This window comes from Alnus glutinosa, chromosome 2 (genome assembly GCF_958979055.1).
Source record: "Alnus glutinosa chromosome 2, dhAlnGlut1.1, whole genome shotgun sequence".
Classification (NCBI taxonomy): domain Eukaryota; kingdom Viridiplantae; phylum Streptophyta; class Magnoliopsida; order Fagales; family Betulaceae; genus Alnus; species Alnus glutinosa.
Window position 1 is genome coordinate 35,489,408 of NC_084887.1, and position 19,714 is coordinate 35,509,121.

At 37.7% G+C, this 19,714-nt stretch overlaps 3 protein-coding genes across 5 annotated transcripts; 1 reads left to right on the plus strand and 2 right to left on the minus strand.

Annotated features, from left to right (window-relative positions):
* Positions 1-207: 207 nt before the first annotated feature.
* Positions 208-3,950, minus strand: LOC133859777 (uncharacterized). 3 transcript variants are annotated; one of them, XM_062295307.1, is made up of 6 exons: positions 3,400-3,950; positions 3,030-3,291; positions 1,752-1,850; positions 1,381-1,595; positions 1,077-1,162; positions 208-484 (listed from the first exon to the last, which is right to left on the minus strand). In XM_062295307.1, exons 1-5 carry the CDS (start codon positions 3,825-3,827, stop codon positions 1,087-1,089), a joined length of 1,080 nt encoding a protein of 359 aa, XP_062151291.1. In that variant the 5' UTR covers positions 3,828-3,950; the 3' UTR covers positions 208-484; positions 1,077-1,086. The 3 variants fall into 3 exon arrangements, with proteins under 3 accessions (XP_062151291.1, XP_062151290.1, XP_062151289.1); XM_062295306.1 differs by having other exon boundaries at positions 208-489; XM_062295305.1 differs by lacking the exon at positions 208-484 and having other exon boundaries at positions 940-1,162.
* Positions 3,951-6,453: 2,503 nt separating this feature from the next.
* On the plus strand, positions 6,454-12,196 carry LOC133859778 (alpha-mannosidase 2). The gene is made up of 4 exons (XM_062295308.1): positions 6,454-7,125; positions 7,572-7,721; positions 7,923-7,955; positions 9,042-12,196. Exons 1-4 carry the CDS (start codon positions 6,580-6,582, stop codon positions 11,778-11,780), a joined length of 3,468 nt encoding a protein of 1,155 aa, XP_062151292.1. The 5' UTR covers positions 6,454-6,579; the 3' UTR covers positions 11,781-12,196.
* Positions 12,197-12,955: 759 nt separating this feature from the next.
* On the minus strand, positions 12,956-18,706 carry LOC133859780 (uncharacterized). Its single transcript, XM_062295309.1, has 15 exons — positions 18,439-18,706; positions 18,257-18,354; positions 17,938-18,038; positions 17,753-17,831; positions 17,434-17,494; positions 17,229-17,275; positions 17,054-17,146; positions 16,828-16,918; positions 16,033-16,081; positions 15,661-15,777; positions 15,418-15,565; positions 14,397-14,489; positions 14,202-14,270; positions 13,367-13,409; positions 12,956-13,263 (listed from the first exon to the last, which is right to left on the minus strand). Exons 1-15 carry the CDS (start codon positions 18,494-18,496, stop codon positions 13,163-13,165), a joined length of 1,248 nt encoding a protein of 415 aa, XP_062151293.1. The 5' UTR covers positions 18,497-18,706; the 3' UTR covers positions 12,956-13,162.
* Between the last annotated feature and the right edge of the window lie 1,008 nt (positions 18,707-19,714).

Below are 19,714 nucleotides of genomic sequence, written 5' to 3' on the forward strand. Positions count from 1 at the left end.
TGATCTGTTCGAATCCATTTTCAGTTTAAATTTCATGTAATGTACTGTAATGGCCATTTTTTAGGTGTTTGTTGCAGTCGCCAACCCCTCATTTTGTAATTTGATTTTGTTTTGATGTAATGGTTAAGTTGGTCATCACAAAAAAAAAAAAGTCGTCCTTATAGCGAATACAGTCCTTGCATCTCGATTGATTGGGGAGCCTTCAAATACTAATCAAGATTGTAATTTGATATTATTTGGCACGAGTTCAGTCTCATAGAATGGGAACAACGCCATACTTCAGCGTAGCTTCATAAAGTGAGGCAAGTACATCTTTTCTGTAAAGGTTAAACCCTATGAAATACGCTCACGAGAAGATCTGAACAACCCATAATTCCTGCTCATGAATACAGAGATGCTTCTTGAACTTCTTTTTAGCCCAAATTCATTGCTGTTTTTGCTTTGCACCTCGCAAAACAAAAAAGGGACTACCACCGTCCTCAACCTTGCCTAGAACGGCGGGGAATAATTCAATAACAGAGTATTTATCCATGACTACAAAAACTGTAAATGTGGCATTCTTAATAATGGTCGGTAGTTTCCTATGGATCGGGTTGGGTTGGTTTGGGGATTTCTTTTTTCAATCCAACCCGACCACATTATGTTGAAAAATTCTCTAACCCAAATTAACCCAACTATATTACTAAAGCCAACCCAAAAGTGATTGGTTTGATTTGGGCTGGGTCGTGGGTTCAACTATTATTCAATACATGATTTGCACACTCGCTACACCAGAGAAAGATCTCCTTGTTGCTGTAGAAATGTTGAAATCAATGGGCGGCTGAGAGGTAGGGTGGGAAGGTTCGGAAGGTGGGGCCATGGTCAATGGATTGAGGTAGGTGATTTCTTTGAACACCCCTAGTTTCTATACACCACAGGCGATCTGATTGTAAATTAAGATGAAAGAAGAAAGCAAGGAACTAAATGTGATACTCTTACACGGTTTCATTTGAACAATAATATCAAGATAGATGAACATGAGAAAAAACGAAACAGAACAAAACAAAAAGAAGAAAAAGAATATACATTTCTCCCACCTTCTTCTCTTCACAACAATCCAACGGCACAACTTAAATGCAACCTGTTCTCCAAGCCTCTTAAGTGATGACCCAACAGCATACACCTGTTAGCAGAAAAGTGAACCTTAGTATAAATACCAGATGGGAGTGAATAAGTTAATACGATGTAAAGAAGCCATGACTGGCTACTGCGTCAGGGAATCATCAAAAGTGTCTGTTCTACCGTGTGCATATGATAAGTCCATAGAAACGGCTCATTCAAAACCAACCCGAAGAAAAGCCAGAGAAAAGGCAATTTATGAAGGGAATAAGAAATACTAACCAGAAAAGCAGCTTTGCTAGGTAGTCGCGCGAAGCGCCTGTAGTATCACAAAATTCATCGTCACCATCTGGGTGGTTCTCGGTACTTCCCTTGACTGAATCTCCTATAAAATCAGAGGTCCTCTCATCTTTGAAGAATCTACGCAATACGCTTTGAACAAGTTGTTGAATTATTTCTTCAACCTCTGATGATGAGGGACGAGATAGTTCAGTTACCTGTTGAAATAAATCAAGTATGAACAGAAGCCACTTCAGATATAATAGAGGCTTAAAAACGGGTGGGAAAAATGAGAAAAAAAAGAATATTAAGCACTATTATCAAAGGAATAGAGGAGTACTAACAGTATCATCAAAGGAATTTCAGGTCATTACCATATCAGGATCCAAGGATCGCAGATACTCTAACAAATTGTTCCTATTTCCTCTGCCATATTCTATTTGCAAATTGTCCTGCTTCTGGGCATTAAGTTCCTGAAACAATATACAGCAGTCAGCTCAAAGTAAGAGTATCAAGCTCCTTGACATCTAAACATGCAGTGAGACACAATGAATATTTCTTCAATTGAGCTGATTAATATGAATCGATCAGAAGAAAATTTTGGCACGTGAACCAGAACTAGCAGATATCAAATCTCAAATAGTTCACATGAAGAACAACCATTTAAGCTGTCCACAAATGCAAAGCAGGGCTACTGTGATTGAGTAGGTAGAAAACAGAAAAGCTATAGATCCAATGTGCAGATTTTCTTTCAAGAACGCCCTAATCAAATCTAATGCATGCATATACTTGGTATTTCAGCAGTGCAAGAGAAATTTGCTCAGACTTCAAACCTTCGATTGTTCCCCAGTGCCTGTTAATTGACCAGCAATAGCTCGAGTCTTGAGGACCAAATGATGAACTCTATAACTAATTATGCTCTATAATGGATTCTTTGAACACTTTGTATAAGAGCTAATGCTTACCGAGCAACGTAATAGGAGGGAAGAATTGAAGAATAAAAGAACTTTTTGTTTGGTCCCTTCGAATTGAATGGCACTATGGATTCATTTCAATCAGTCATTAGTGGGAAGTACATTAGGTCAATGACTCCTGAGATAGATGAAATGTATTAATAATACATGCAAAATGATCCTTCAGACAAATTCAATCACGGCTTCTCCAAATCAAGCATCGCTTGTACACATATAATATGAAAATTCCATCAGTCTCCTAATAATTACGATACTTATTAGATGCGTTTGGGGAAAAAAAAATGGAATCAAGTCAGTTTTAATCAAAGTGGCAAGCTTGTAATTCAATTTCCTGCAACCATAAGCTAATCGGAAATGACAAATTCGATGAAGAAAATCAAGAGCAAAAGTTGAAGGCTTTCTATTGGGAAGAGACACAGGAAATACTTTCAATTCAACCACGCAATTAAAAAGATTGAAATTTGAGAGCTTGCAGGCCTCGAAGCGGAGTAATCTCTAAGGGTCTTGTTTACTTAGGATTATACACATTTAAATCTTACCTTCATTAAAAAATCCAAATCAATATCACCTCTCAAAGGCCTAATCTGGAAAAACGTTTCCCCGAAATTCCTCTTTTCAATTACGCATCCAATTACCAACAATTCTCAAATTATGTGATGTACAGAGCAAAACACTGACCTCTTTTACATTAGATAACTCCGACTGCAACCGTTGAATGTAATTCAACGCCTCCGGCGACAAATCTCCGAAGACTTGAAGCCCTCTTCTCTCCAAACCTTCAATACTCAAATCACTATCCCTGTCCTCACTCTTCTTCTCCTCCTCCTCTGAAACCTCAAGCCACCTATCCCGACAATTCGACCTCTTCTTCGAACTATCCGGAGAAATCTCAAAGTTCCTCATCAACGACATCCGGTACTCCGCGTTCCACAACGTATACCTAATCCAAATCCAAATCAATCCAATTTTTTTTTTTTTATATATATATTTTTTTTTCTAATAATTAGCACATGTAAGAATTGGAGGAACTATTATTGAAATTGAGTACCCGGTGATGACGGAGGAGACGAGGAGGCGATGGAGGGGCCGTTTGGAAACGCTAATGGTGACGGAGAACTGGTCCGACGGAAGCAAGCCTAGCATCGTTGAAATGGTCTGCTTCATGGAGTCCTTGGCGGAATCGGAAACGCCCTTGGAGATAACGGAGTTATCCAAAGGCTCGATTCGCCGAAGCATGTTCGCGATCACAGAGAACCCGCGGTCGAGGCCGGACTTCCGAGTGGAAACGAAGTCGTCGGAAACGCCGCCTCCGTCGACGCCGGATATCAGGCAGCTGACGGAAGCTATACGGCGCTTGTGGTGGTGGCGGGAACAGAGAACAGGCGCTTTTGGCGTTGGTTGATGGGGGTAGAGTGGCTTGAGCGACAGGTCCGTTACGCGAGAGAGAATGAAAGCTCGAGCAGCTGAGGCGGCCATGAATTTGCTTTCCCCTAGAGATTTTCCCTCTGGCCTTTCGGCTTTGGATCTCCCTCTCTCTCTCTCTGTGTTCGTTGGGGATGCCTCCACGGGCTGCTCTCACGGCTTCAAACGAATGCTTCCTCTTCTTTCTTTGTTATATATACCATTGATCTTAGCCCCAAGAGATTTTTGTTTGCTCTTGTTACTTGCGATTAGGTGAAGCATTTTGGTCATGTTTTTCTGCTTAATTACAGATTCTGACATTCTAGAGCATTCTTCTTCTTTTTTTTTTTTTTAACATTTCTTTTTTGGTTCCCACGATAAAAGTTTTCTCATTTATTATTCGACATTCTAGGGCATTTTCTTTGTGAAAACAATTATCAAGGAGCACAGTCGAGGAGCTAAAGTTAGATTAGCAGAAAATGTAAATGGGTAATTGTCGAAATCACGTGTATCTATCGTAGGTCCAGTTTCATTCTACAAACCACAAAACTCAAGGAGTGGACCAACCAGCAAGTGGCAAGTGGAGGGTATGACTTGGAACCCTCCACCACATCTGCTTAGCACCACAAATATTCTGATTTTTTACCCAACTTTTTTGTTAATGGATACTGTAACGATATCATTATCTATGAGACTAGGACCCTACTCCCTATTTCGAATAAAGATTCTCGACAATGCCACTTATGGAGCGTTTGCATTTTTTTAGAGAAAAAAAATGTGATTTTAAATTAAATTGTAAAAAAATAAATTGTTTGAAATTGTATTTTTTTAAAAAAGTTTGAAAGTCAAATTGTAATTTTGCCAAACATTTTAGTGTTATTTTGAAAATGACGTTTTAAAATTATTATTTTAAAATCGTATTTTTTGAAATAACAAATCTAAATGGACTCTCGTTAGGTCCTAACTTTTAACTGCTTTAAAATATTAGAATATCTACAATATTGTTCATATTAGTCTTAAATTATATGTATTTACGTATTATAATACCTCACCTACCATATTTTCCTGGTAAATAGACCATATAATAAAATGTGAATTATACAGGAAAAGCATGCAGATCAGGGGAGAGAATTCACATTTGTGAGGCAAATGAATCATGATCTTTTTGTATTTACATTCTTTTGATCTACTTGTAAGTGAATCAACTTCGCATTGCACTAGGGCTCTAGGAGTAGGAGGATCAACCGCGATGTCAAGTACGGTGACTGCTTTTTTACCACCACCAAGAAGCCATTACAACCTTTGCCCCAAAATCTGGGTCTGAAAACAATATTCCACGCCAAGAATGAAGCCCCAGTGATCGTCATTGAGCATCAATTGCACTCTGAATATTCGGTTCTCCACCTGTCGATATATCAGCAGTTAGAAATTCCATTCCCGATATATGAAGTTGGGATACTATCCACAGATTATTAGGAAAGTTTTACAATATGATGATTTTTTGAGGAGGACACTATCATAATCCAGGAAAACACTAGTCCTATGATGTTCGGTGTAGGACATTAGGTGATGGCCATCCAGCTGGTGCATTAAGAAGATACATCCAACAAAAGCCTTGCTATTGAGAACAAGAGTAGAAAAAGAAAAGTAATCCACTGTTGAGCATGTGCAGGTGACCATGTACAGAACCAACCCATGACTTCAACGCCTCCATGTAATGAGCAAAGAGGTCACGCAGAGCTGCCACAACCATTAACAAAACCCATCTTTTATTTAGTTGCCGCAACAGTTGCAGATATACTTTAGACTTTAGTGCTCGTTACATGCAAACACAAAGGCACCAATTACAATTATAGAACAAATAGAAAACTGCACAGCAAGAGGATGGCAGATCAGTGAGCATTTCAGGTTGTTGCCAACATAAACAGTATGACAAAGTCACTATTTTAGAACAATGTACCAAATGAATTATATTTCCAAACCTAGTACTAGATAAAAGTGGAGACCTGATTCAGTTAAAAGGTTCCCAAATGAGAAGAAAAAATGACCATTTTTTTAGTTTTTGCTAAGCAAACCCATCAAAGACCATAACGAACATACGTAAATCCATTATATCTTGAAAACTTACACTGGCCAAATCAACACTTGACACCTCTGACGCATTTAATTAACCAACCCTGTAAAAATATGATATATGACATTAGTAAAAGATTAAACCTTCAAAACAATAATACTACTATATACCCGCCATTATTTTACTATACTGACGCAATGTTGTCAATCTACCTTTAGATCGGCCATTGTTTGATAAAGTTTTATTGTACAGACATAATATTATCAATCCATTCTTATATCAGTCATTATCATGAGATATATATAGCATTACTCTCAAAATCAATGAAGTGCTAATACCAAATAAATAGCCAATAAAGAATTGCCATAGGTTGAGGATCTGTTTCCTTCGATAAGCCCAAACACTATTTAGTTGAACAAATATATACATACGATATCCAACCAATTTCGGCTAAAGTATCAAGAATGTTCAAAGTAAGAATGGGCTGCACAACTCTGAAAAATCCCATGATCAGAAGGCCCATTTCACTCCCTTGATTCAGGAGTTTGAAAAGAAAGGGCACAAAATGGGCTCCTCCAATGCTATTGGCCACACCAAACGACAAGTCAAGTCTTCTCCTCCTACATTTTCATCTGATGCGATTGCATTAACATAACATAACAACATAAACATTGAAAACTTCACCCAGAAAACACTCGTAGAGAGAGAGAGAGAGAAACAGAGCTCGGTCTGCAGCAGCAACAAACAAAGGCAATGGCTTTCAGCACCCGGCGTGGGGGCTGGGCCCAAAGTCTGCTCCCCTTCTCGGCTCCGCCTAACCCCAAATCCAAGCACCCCCGAAAGTCCCGCAGGCGATTGGCCCTCCGGGACTTCATCTTCACCAACTTCTTCACCATCGGCCTCACGATCTCCTTATTCTTCTTCCTCATCGTCGTGCTCCGCTACGGCGTGCCCCGACCCATCTCGTCCCACTTCAAGTCCCGGCCTCCGCGGTTCCCGAAGCCCCGGAAAACCGTTAACCGAAAATCCGACGCCTTGAACAACACCGTTTTGAGCTCCACGGTGGACATCACGACGAAGGAATTGTACGACAGGATTGAGTTCCTGGATATCGATGGTGGGCCTTGGAAACAAGGGTGGAGGGTGAGCTACAAGGGGAACGAGTGGGACTCGGAGAAGTTGAAGGTGTTTGTGGTGCCCCATTCGCACAACGATCCGGGTTGGAAGCTCACGGTGGAGGAGTACTATGAGAGGCAGTCCAGGCTCATACTTGATACCATTGTTGAGACGCTTTCTAAGGTGAAGTGGGTTTTTATTTTTTTATCATTTCTAGGTTGAATTGTGGTCGAATCGATGGATGCTTTGGTTGGTTTTGTACTGAAATGTGTTTATGATGTGTCTGTTTCAACGTGAAGTAATTAATGAACTTGTTGCTGTTACAATTAGGTTTAATATGCAAGAGGGTTTACTGTTTGGATTTTTCTGTATAGGGATGAAGGGAAGACAAAGAAGTTGTTAAGTGGGTTATATCTTAGTTTTTGATACTTTGGCGTTATTAATTAGTGAACTTATTGCTGTTATTAAGGGCTGTATGAAATAGTAGGGGATCACAACGAATTTACTTTCGTGGGAACAGAAAGTAAGATTGGTTTTTGTTTATTATTGAACCAATTCCTCCCCCCCTCCTCTTTTAGAGTATGTTGAGTTATGAGGCTCATTAAAATTCTGTGGACTTGGATATGCAGGATGCTCGGCGTAAATTTATATGGGAAGAGATGTCTTATTTGGAGAGATGGTGGAGGGATGCCTCAGAGACCAAAAGAGAGTCATTCGTTAATTTAGTAAAGAATGGGCAGGTTGAAATTGTTGGAGGTGGCTGGGTAATGAATGATGAGGTAATATTCATGGGCTTTTATCTGTGCTTAAATACGGTCAGTTCTGATTTGAACTCCTATATCCTTAAAATTATGGAAAAGTTTATTTGTCCGTTCTATGAATTTTTTCTTCCAAAATTGTTAATATTGGAAAAGATACTTTCTATTTTGGTTCTAATGAACTGGAAGCTTGACTTACCATGTCATTCTTTATGGATGCAGGCTAATTCACATTATTTTGCCATCATTGAGCAGGTAAACTGAAAGCTTTTCTTTCCTATCATAGTCGTTACAATTGTATATGTTTCTTAGGTTTTCTACTGCTAGATATGTGTTGAGCATTCTTCATGGACATGTGTACTTTCATTCATTAATTGCAGTTCTGATTATTTAGGTAATTAACATTTGGTTCAGGGCATCTTCAGGTTGACATATATTTCTTTTTATTATTATTAGTAGTAATATGGAAATCTTTATTAGCAAAAGGAGAGACCTAAGTATATATAAAGTATACAAAAAGTTTTTATTGACATATTTCGTAACATAATATTCCTCAAGGGCGTCAAATTATTTCTGGAATGATTGTTTCAACCCCTCGTTCTCTCTAATAAGTCAAAAGTTAAATAATGTAAAGTTCCGATGCCAGGACTGAAGACCTATTAATGGTAATTCTAGAATTTTGTTTCTTTGGATTTTTTTTTTTTAAATGCTCTCTGTATGGTTTGAGAGAATCACTTGATAGAGCCCGCCAAGTAAATTTATTAATTATGAAATACATTCTTTTGGTTTTATGTTGTGCTTTTAATTTGTTCATGATCTGATGCTGGGTTTGTTGGACTACTGCTCATACATTGTGAGATCATCTTGCTGTATTTATTTTGTTATGATGTTATAAATCTATATTACTTATTACTTATCAAAAAAAAAAAAAAAATCTATATTCTTTTAGTCTCTTGTTATAATTCTCCTCTTCTGTGGGATAGGTCTTGTGAACCATTAATAACTTCGTAACTCAATTAACAGGTGAGGGTAGTGAGTAAGACCATTTTAGTTTTGGGTATTATTATGTTTTTGTAGTGTTGTATGTTACATTATATGCTGTTGTGTGTTTGGTTATCCAAGTGCTTTGTTTAAAAATGTATAAACATACTTTCATGTAATATCCCATACACAAATTTGCATGGTGGGGACTATCCATATAATGTTCCTGAGCTAATCTCCATGGTCAAGGAATCAATCTGCTGTGTGTGTGTGGTTGTCTTATTTCATTCAGGAATGGGTCTCGAGTTTCTTATCCCATTTTGAGTTGCTACTCTGCTCTTTGTTCAATTTGTGTATCAGATAGCAGAGGGGAATATGTGGTTGAACGACACAATTGGGGTTGTTCCAAAAAATGCTTGGGCTATAGATCCATTTGGTTACTCGCCTACCATGGCATATCTTCTTCGTCGTATGGGTTTTGAGAACATGCTTATCCAGAGGACCCATTATGAGCTGAAGAAGGAACTTGCACAGCATAAGAATTTGGAATACATATGGCGTCAGAGCTGGGACACTGAGGAAACTACTGACATTTTTGTTCACATGATGCCCTTTTATTCATATGATATTCCACATACTTGTGGGCCAGAGCCTGCTATTTGTTGTCAGTTTGACTTTGCTCGAACGCATGGCTTTACTTATGAACTTTGCCCATGGGGACAGCATCCAGTGGAGACCAATCGGGAAAATGTTCAGGAGAGGGCAGAAAAACTACTCGATCAATATAAGAAGAAATCAACCTTATACCGGACAAATACACTTCTTGTTCCTCTGGGAGATGATTTCCGTTACATCAGCACCGATGAAGCAGAAGCCCAGTTTAGGAACTACCAAATGTTATTTGATTATATCAATTCCAATCCGAGTTTAAATGCGGAGGCGAAGTTTGGTACTTTGGGAGACTACTTTGAAACCTTACGTGAGGAGGCTGACAGAATAAATTATTCATTTCCTGGTGAGGTTGGATCTGGTCAGGTTGGAGGTTTTCCTTCTTTATCAGGTGACTTCTTTACCTATGCCGATAGGGAACGGGACTATTGGAGTGGCTATTATGTTTCAAGGCCTTTCTTCAAGGCTGTTGATCGGGTACTAGAGCAAACGCTACGTGCCACAGAAATGATGATAGCTTTATTACTCGGGTATTGCCAGAGATCACAATGTGAAAAGTTACCCACAGGGTTTTCCTACAAGTTGACAGCGGCAAGAAGAAACTTAGCTCTTTTCCAGCATCATGATGGGGTCACAGGTACTGCTAAGGATCACGTGGTTCAGGACTATGGATCTCGGATGCATACTTCTTTGCAGGATTTGCAGTTTTTCATGTCTAAAGGTATAGAAGTTCTGCTTGGTATCCGCCATGAAAAATCTGATCAAAACCCTTCTCAGTTTGAGCAAGAACAGGTGAGATCTAAATATGATGCTCAGCCAGTGCATAAGGCAGTCAGTGCTCGTGAAGGAACTTCTCACTCAGTGGTGTTTTTTAATCCTTTGGAGCAAACAAGAGAAGAAGTTGTGATGGTTTTAGTCAACAGGCCAGATGTTACTGTTTTGGACTCAAACTGGACATGTGTTCCGAGCCAAATTTCTCCTGAATTGCAGTACGACAACAGCAAGATTTTTACTGGGAAGCATCGTGTCCACTGGAAAGTTTCTGTTCCTGCCCTGGGGCTGCAAACATATTACATTGCTAATGGCTTTGTTGGATGTGAGAAGGCAAAACCAGCAAAACTAAGATTTTTCTCGAAGTCTACTTCGTTACCTTGTCCCACTCCATATGCTTGCTCAAAAGCAGAAGGTGATGTAGCTGAAATCCAGAACCGGCATCAAACGCTCAACTTCGATGTGAGGCACGGTTGTTTACAGAAAATAAGCTTTAAAAATGGCTCCCAAAGTGTTGTGGGTGAAGAAATCAGTATGTACTCTAGTTGGGGAAGCGGGGCTTACCTATTCAAACCCAATGGTGATGCACAATCTATTATCGAAGCTGGTGGGCATATGGTGATCACCGAGGGCCCTTTGATGCAGGAAGTATTCTCTTATCCCAGGACAGCATGGGAGAAAACCCCCATCTCCCATAGCACTCGTGTATATAATGGAGATAACACTATACAGGAGTTGCTAGTTGAGAAGGAATATCATGTTGAGCTTCTTGGCCAGGATTTTAATGACAAGGAATTAATAGTTAGATACAAGACAGATATTGATAACAAAAGGATTTTTTACTCTGATCTAAATGGCTTCCAGATGAGCCGCAGAGAAACGTATGATAAGATCCCATTGCAGGGAAATTACTACCCTATGCCCTCTCTTGCATTCATGCAAGGATCCAATGGCCAGCGGTTTTCTGTTCACACTCGGCAGTCATTGGGTGTGGCGAGCCTTAAAGAAGGATGGTTAGAGATTATGCTTGACCGCCGATTGGTAAGAGATGATGGGCGTGGTCTTGGGCAGGGAGTGATGGATAATCGTCCAATGAATGTAGTCTTCCACATCCTTGTGGAATCCAACATTTCCTCCACTCCAAGCTCAGTTTCCAAGTCTTTTCCCTTAAGCCCCTCTCTCCTTTCTCATTGCGTTGGTGCTCATTTGAACTATCCATTACATGCATTCATTGCAAAGAAGCCGCAGGAATTATCTGTGCAGCCGCCCCCAAGATCCTTCTCCCCTTTAGCTGCTCCCTTTCCATGTGACTTGCACATTGTGAGCTTCAAGGTCCCTCGGCCTTTAAAATATTCTCAACAGCCAGTTGAAGATTCTAGGTTCGTTCTAATCTTACAGAGGCGTCATTGGGATTCTTCATACTGTCGGAAGGGCAGATCACAGTGCACTCGTGTTGCTGATGAGCCTGTGAATCTGTTCTACATATTCAAGGGACTTGCAGTATTGAATGCGAGAGCAACTTCTTTGAATCTTTTGCATGAAGAGACGGATATTCTTGGATACAGCGAGCAGGTTGGAGATGTTGCCCTAGATGGACATGTCCTCATCTCTCCCATGGAAATACAGGCTTACAAGTTGGACCTACGGCCGCACCAATGAATAGACACTGATTTTCCTGATGCTAGTTGTTCTGGGTCTGTGAAGAATGATTCTAGATATAACACCATCAACTTCAAAGGATGAATTGTCGATGGTCTGCCATCTCACTGAAAAATCTGAATATGTCAAAGCTGGCTTTGGGCAGAGGGTTTTTAGAAGGGGCAGGACGTTGTCAATGAACTGGGTGGGTGACCCTTGCTGAGGAGGTTGATTTAACCATATCCGCTTGATATTTTTTGGTGCCAAATTGCTGTCACAAGATACATGATAGAAATTCATATCTGTGACTCGTTTGTAAGTACTCGGATACAGTAGCATCTATGTTTACCTCTTTTGCAACTACGATAAACTCTGAATATGGTCGAATTTTCCCTGAATATATTTTGCTTGAGGTCGAAGTAGCCAGCGTTCATAAATGGAGAGTAAAAAGATCATGTCAATGCTGAGTTTTTTTCCCCCATTAAATTGAAAGAAATTGCTACCATGTTTTTACAACTGCATGAATGATTAGTAGTAATAAAATGGAATTTCATTCGTGAACTCACACGAAATTAATGGGTTAGAGTTTAGATTTTTAACCCGTTTAATTAAATGGGCCTTGTGTTTTTACAATTGCATGGATGATTAGTAGTAATAAAATGGAATTTCATTTGCGTACTCGCACAAAATTAATGGTTTAGAGTTGAGATTTTTAACCCATTTAATTAAATGGGCCGCGTGTTTTTACAACTGCATGGATGATTAGTAGTAATAAAATGGAATTTCATTTGCGAACTCACACGAGATTAATGGGTTAGAGTTGAGATTTTTAACCCGTTTAATTAAATGAGTCGCGTTAGAGTTAACTTATACAATTTTATACTTATATCTTGACATGATCCAAACTCAATGCACAACATTTAAGCTGACAAATTTTGACACGACCTGCAAACTCGATACGAAATTAGTGAGTTAAGAGTGAATTTTTTTCTTCTTCTTGACAACCAATTGGCACGGATTCGATCAATTAAAATTTCCAATTGACGAAATTACAGTGCCATCAAGAAGGCTTGAATGGCATTGTTTCAGGAGGCAACTGAACTGAAAACATGAATGTTCAGTTAAGATTAGATTTCACTTGAGACGGGTAGGAGATTAATTAGAATGTGATCCATTCTCAGATATCAGAAACCAAGTTGGCAGAAAAATCAGAGAACTCTCTCTTATTCAAAATAATTATCAAGTCTAAAAATGAGCAATCAGCTGACATCTCAATTAACATGGCTGGCAAAAAATGTTGTCTACTTGTTCCTGTAGCTCAATTATACAGTTTCACTGTGAAAACAAGAGTAAAAAAAAAAAAAAACAAAACAAAACAAAAGTAGGAGGCATTGTGGAATCTATCATAAAATGATCTCCTCCTGTACACTAACATTAAGAGTCTTATTTGGCAGAACAATGCTGTTTATCACCACAACTTCATCCTCCACTGTCACTGCTTCACCTGCATAAAAGATAAACCAAAACCAACATTGGTCCAAGCACAATAGAATTTCTGGCTTTGAAAATTGTCATATTCAAATATAGGACAAAAACAAGATGCATACCAAGGATCGTGATTCCGAGCTTTGCATTGTAGTCTCCATCAGCCTGAACCAGTCAGTAGGCAATGTGGGTTTTGTCAAAATTTTGAAGGGATTAAATGGTTTGTTGATATGCACAAGAGTGAGACAATTGTCAGGTGCTTGAGCGCATGACAATCACAACAACATTGCTAATTAACCAATTCTTTTGAATCAACCCTTAATTGTATTTAAAGGCACGTTAGGTATATACTTCAATAATAATTCCTTAGGAATAGGAGTGAGGTGACAACACATGAATATCCAATTTTTCTCACTGGAATTGAATCAAATTTCCAAAAATACCTAGTTTTAAACATGATTTCCTCAAAAAACTTTTTTTTTTCCTGGAAACCAAAAATTTTAAAAAGAATTTCATTCCCATGGGTGGCCGACCACCCCTGGTTGCTCTGTTAGGGTGGCTGACCACCCCCAGCCACCCATGGAGTGATTTTTTTATTTTTTATTTTTGGTTCCCAGAGAAAAATATGTTTTTTTTTTGGGAAAATGTTATATTCTATTCCGAGGGAATAGCTATTTCTCTCATTTTCTAGAGGAATAGCTATTCACTAGTAATAATGTGCAACCAAACAATGGAATGGCTATTCCTAGGTCCATTCTTGTGTACCAAACATAACCCAAGTGTAAACTTTGACTCAAAGGTCAAAATGAAGCTTCCTTTATTCAACCTTCTTCAAAACATCTTTTTTCTATTAACTGAAAGTTTTTCTTTTCTCTACAATAAACATTAGAAGCCTCCTCAAATGATCCTAGGGAAAGTTATGAATAGAAGATGATAAAACTACATCAATGGACTTGCCTGGACACGTGACCATTTGCCAAGAGATGACTTCCATCCAACTATAGAATTTATGATAACTGTATTTTCCTGTCAAGAGGAACATTTCATTAAATACTGTACAAAGACAACAAAAGACATCATCACCAGCTTCTAGGTACAATATCTTGTTATATATTTATTTCTTTTAGTTCATTTATACACCCAGTCGTGTACCTTAATTTCAACGTCATCCAAGATGATGCAACTTATAAGCCTTACGCCTGCACCTACACGAACATTTGCTGAAATGGATACATTGGAACCAATCTGTTCAAGAAAGAAACAGACCAAATTCATATGGAAATCGTAAGAGAGGGTAAAGTGAAAAGCTAAAAAATTCAAAGCAGTCAAATACATGAGATACTTGGGTTGCAGCCTCTTAAAATAAGTTTTTATATTCAGTATGGGCTTCTTAAAGAATTTGGGTGCTTGGTTTACATGCAGAGTCTTCCTTGTCCAAAATGCCAAGTTAGCCAAAATAGTTGGTAATCTTTCTACATCCCATTATATTACAAGGATCCATTAAGGATATAGGAAATATACAAAATATGTTCTTAAGTTATTGTAGAATAAAACATTAGGCATGTGCTTAAAAAGAAGAAAAAAGGAAGACAAACTCGCAAACAGAGTGAGATTAAATGGGCAAAAAGGGGGAATGGTATAAGGGAACCATATTTCTTTGAGTTATATTGTAACGTTGTATACATTTAAAAATTAATTTGTCAAGCATAACTAAATATCAAACATACATTTAAAAATTAATTTGTCAAGCATAACTAAATATCAAACATAACAATAGATTTGATCCTCCCTCTCTTTTCCTCCAAATAATCATTTTCCTGATTCGCCCTGTCAGTAAAGGTAATTTTGCATTACTCCTAGAACATTCATTTCAAATGTTAGAAAATAATTGGATTTTTTTCTTGAGAAGAATCAAATTATAGGATATTTCATTGGAAATGAACCATAATAGATGAACTAATTGACTACTGAAGCCTACTTATTTCTAGCTTATAAATTTGATGCCATAGTACCTAACCAGGTTAATAACAAAGGATGTTACTCACAGTTAGCATTCTATCAATAATCTTTTTCTTCTCTCTCCCTTTTTTTTTTTTTAATATATATTTTCTAATGGAGAGGGATATAAGTTACTGCTACACATACATATTTGGTGGAAGATGAGATGCACTACCTTCGCAGTTGGATGAACTTTGGCAGATGGATGAACATAAACATCACCAATGACTGTAGCACTTTTAGTACCATCTCCACTAGCCAAAAGATGGGGGGAGGTTAATCGAAATTGGGCAAGATACAAACCCGAACATTTTAAAGACATTCTGTAATATCAAAGACAGATTAAGATGAGGCCAATGTGGTCCAAACTTAGGCATAATGGAAAAGAAATTGGAAATGATGGACGCAGTTATTGTACCCTGGAGTTTTTATCTGTTCCCAAAAATCCATGGTCTCATATGTATACAATTGCTTCTTTCCAGCAAGTGGTGACAAAATATCTTGGTCCAGTCTTACAAATCCTGTAGGAAGGGTTCTGTTAGGAGAAACAAAAATCAGCAGTGAGAACTAAATGAAAGCAACTGCAGCTTTTAAAAATCAACAGATGAAAAAAGAAACATTGTTTTAAAAACTCAATATATATAACAATCAGATTAAATTTCAATGCATCTAATGTGTAATGCGTGTTATGATGCAGTAAACATTTCTCACTTCGACTTTTTGAAGATTATAGTTGCATAAAAGTCTAAAATTCTGTTTTTCATTATCAAAAGTAGTAGTAAAATTAGACCTTGTCACATATTGGAGGGATTCAAAGCTGGACGTGGCATGTAGATTAGCTGCAGTTAACAAAGCAATTATTCAGATTCAAACAGGATTGAGAAATTGCTATGCATATCCCACACCAAATGAAACAATCAGATATGTGAAAAATTAATGACTGCAACAATATTTGTCACATGGCTCAAGTAAAGACTGTTTCCCAACCAAATTCCATCGCCAAGGTAACCTCGCTTCTCATCTGATAAAATCTAAATTTATTGCTGATGGTATCTGTCTGTAACTTTTTCCAAAAAATTTAACGCACTCTTAGCACAAAAATTTCAATGCTTTCTTCTTAATTTGGAACCCATGTTTGGGTTTTGAAAAGGAACATTGTGCATCATCATCTCTATGGATAGCCATTTGGCATTTTGACTTATGCCTTTTGACATGTCTCCAGTTTTTCATAAAAGTTTTTCAAACCAATGGATCTGAAAGATCAAATATAAACATAAATAAAGGAAAGATATAATCTCAAATAAGTGGGCCTATATCTGTATCTAATGAAGTGTATCCTATAATAGTGAGAGGAAGAGAAAGGAAATGATGAAAATTGAATTGACTTGCGGTAGACCCCCGCCCCAAAGAAAAAAAGAACTCTCTGCAGATGAAACTATATATGCTTTCAGATTAGATACAATGTACAAAAAAGATGAACAAGAAATGCAAAGCAGTGTAATGATTAACATTTATGGTAGACAAGAGCAGATCAAAACTGCAGACCAGACCTAACTAAATAGGTATATGACAAATAAAAACCAACCTCTGTCTTCCCTGTGAGTGGAGACACCTTCAATGACACTAAAAATGCCGCGTGTAAAGACGTAGACACCACAGTTTATCAAATCACTCACCTACATGTCATGAAAATAGTTAACCCAAAGTAAACACTAAACATGGCCAGAAATACAACTAAGCCATTAAAGCTATCAAGCAACAACTAAGTTCACAGCACTTGGGACAAAAATAAAACTGCACATTGCACATACAAATGTCTCTGGTTTCTCGGTGTAGTGCAACAGCTCTTTGGTGATTGGATCAGCAACCAATTCACCAAACTGATGCGCTGATTCAGCAGAAACCTGCACATAAGGCCAGAAAATAAGAAAAACCAATGAAGAGGTTTGTGATTGGGGAATAATGTTGCAAGTAGCATGTGCCAACCTTGATGACTAACATTGTTCCCATTCCACCAAATCTTCTATGGGTCTCTGATAATAAAAGAATTGCACCAATCACATTCTCTACAACTTATGCATGACTTAACAAATAATAATTACACCACAAGAATCCTTGTCACATATGATTTTGTAAACACTAGTGTATTCATAAGCCATTTAACATACATCATCCATAGTGTGAAACTTACCAAGCATGTCAGGCAGTGGAAAATTGCAGCAAACATCACAATTCAGCAGAAAGATATGTGACTGCCCAAAAGTAGATGTATGTGGTAAGAATGTGTATGCAAAAGCACACATGTAATAAGTTGAACAATTTTTTTCAAAAATTTAAATTAAAGAAATAAGAGAAAAAAAGAAAAAGAAAAAAAAAAAGTAGTTGATTACACAATATTAGGATAGATTTTTTTTTTGACAAGTAAAAAAAAAATTTAAATATTAGTATAGATGTTTGGACCCAAAAAAACATATTGAAAAGAAGTAAGAGAGAAAGAGCATGGCTCAAACCGGGCAGTCTTCCATAATCATATCTCTGAAGTAGTAAAGGCCACCAGCCGAACCATGCGGTTTGTCCTCTTTCAAGTACCTAGATTCAACACAATCAACAAGAAACCACTTTGAAGATCCAAATTCCAACACAGTCAAACCATTATGACCACCACACTATCATGACAAATAAAGGCACTACTCACCTCACTGGTACTTTCAGCTCATTGGATATCGAAGACACATATAACGCAAATTCCCGCTCCTCGTAAAATCCAATCAAAAAAATCTGGGCCAAATTGGGTATCTACAACACAGAGATCAACAATCCAGCCTATCAATTCAACAACAACGAACTAATATTCCTTATCGAAATTCCATTTGGCTTTTTCTCGACTTAGTAAAAGTCAAATGGGGCAAAAAGATGGGATTTTTAAATTATTAAAGCAATGAATTTCCTCAAATTTTCTCTGTAACCAAACAAAGGCAAATGGGAAAAAGTTAAAGAAGAAAACAAAAGCTTACCCTTTTACAAGCTGAAATGGGATGGTGAACCATTGGCTGCCCAGCCAAAGGGAATAGAGGCTTCGGAGTATTGAATGAAAGAGGCCGAAATCTAGTCCCTACAAAGAGCAAAAAAAAAAAAAAACGAAAATTGTATACATAAGAAAAAAAAAAAATTCAAGGAAAATCGAAGGTTATATTACCTTTGGTGGGTCCGCCCACCATGATCACTGCTACCACCTTCTCCTCCGAGCTTTCCATGTCCGTAACTCTTAGTTAGCTTCTCGTAGACTTCAATATCGAATTGTTTCAAAGAATTTGAAGGTGTTTTCTGTGATGCAGGGTCCGGAGTCCGGACTATTCACGTTGCTTGAAGGCGAAGTGTTTCGATTCTTTTTCCTCCTTTTGGTCTTCGAATTCGGTGAGGATGCTCAAAGAGAGATGTTGGCTGTAACCAACAGTCTGTCTGGGTCATGAAGAACGACGTCGTCTGGTATTTTTTTTTTTAAATGACATCGGGTGACCGACGACGGAATATAATTCTCTGATTAAAATTTAAAATAAAATGAACATTATTTATTTTATGCTCCAAATTTAAAGTTTGTGTATTTAATATTAACAAGTTTTTAAAAAAAATTTAAAAAATGAGTTAGAGAGGATCTTATTCCAGCCAAATAAAGATAATAAGTCTTACAAATTTAATGGTCAATTTTTTTAAAAAAAATATACATTGTCATCTTGTATATACATAAAAAATATAAAAAAGAACATTTCTCATTTGCTACTAAAAGCTGTTGCTGAGACTACATTGTCATCTTAACAAGCAGTTTTAAGACCACACGTCATTTCAACAACCTGAAAAGTCGACTCAAAAGGGGGATGTATTTTGCCTCAACAACCTGAAAGTCGTCTCTATAACAATTCAAATTAACTCCTCATCCGTAAGCGTTGCCAAAAGTGTTTGTTGAAGTCATCCTTCATCACCTCAACAATCTGCATTATCGGGACACCATAAATAAGACCCGAGTGGGAAGTGGGAAGTGGGAATTGGTACTTTGGTCTCTTGCTTCGTGTTTCCACGATGATGAAATCGTAATCCCCAAAATGCCAGAATTACCTAAAATTGTTCTACTCTGGGCCAAATTAATGGCATACTTCAGATTAGTTCCCAATTCACTTTTAGTTCTAGAATGATGTTTATAAAGAGATCAAATGAACATAGCAATGTAGGAAAACAGAAAGCGAGTGCAGCGGACTTTGGTGCGGATGTTTGTGGCTCTCAATAGTTAAGTCTAATTGTAGTTTGAGCTTGAAACGGGCAGAATTTTCTTTTAAATTGGATTTGAAGAATTTTCTCCAACACAATTTATAAAACTATCATGTGTCTCTTACGGACAGAATTCAGTGTAAGAGACAATTTAAAAAGAACAATTCTTTCTTTTTCTTTTTTTTGGGAGGGTAAAAAACGTAGGTCCACCT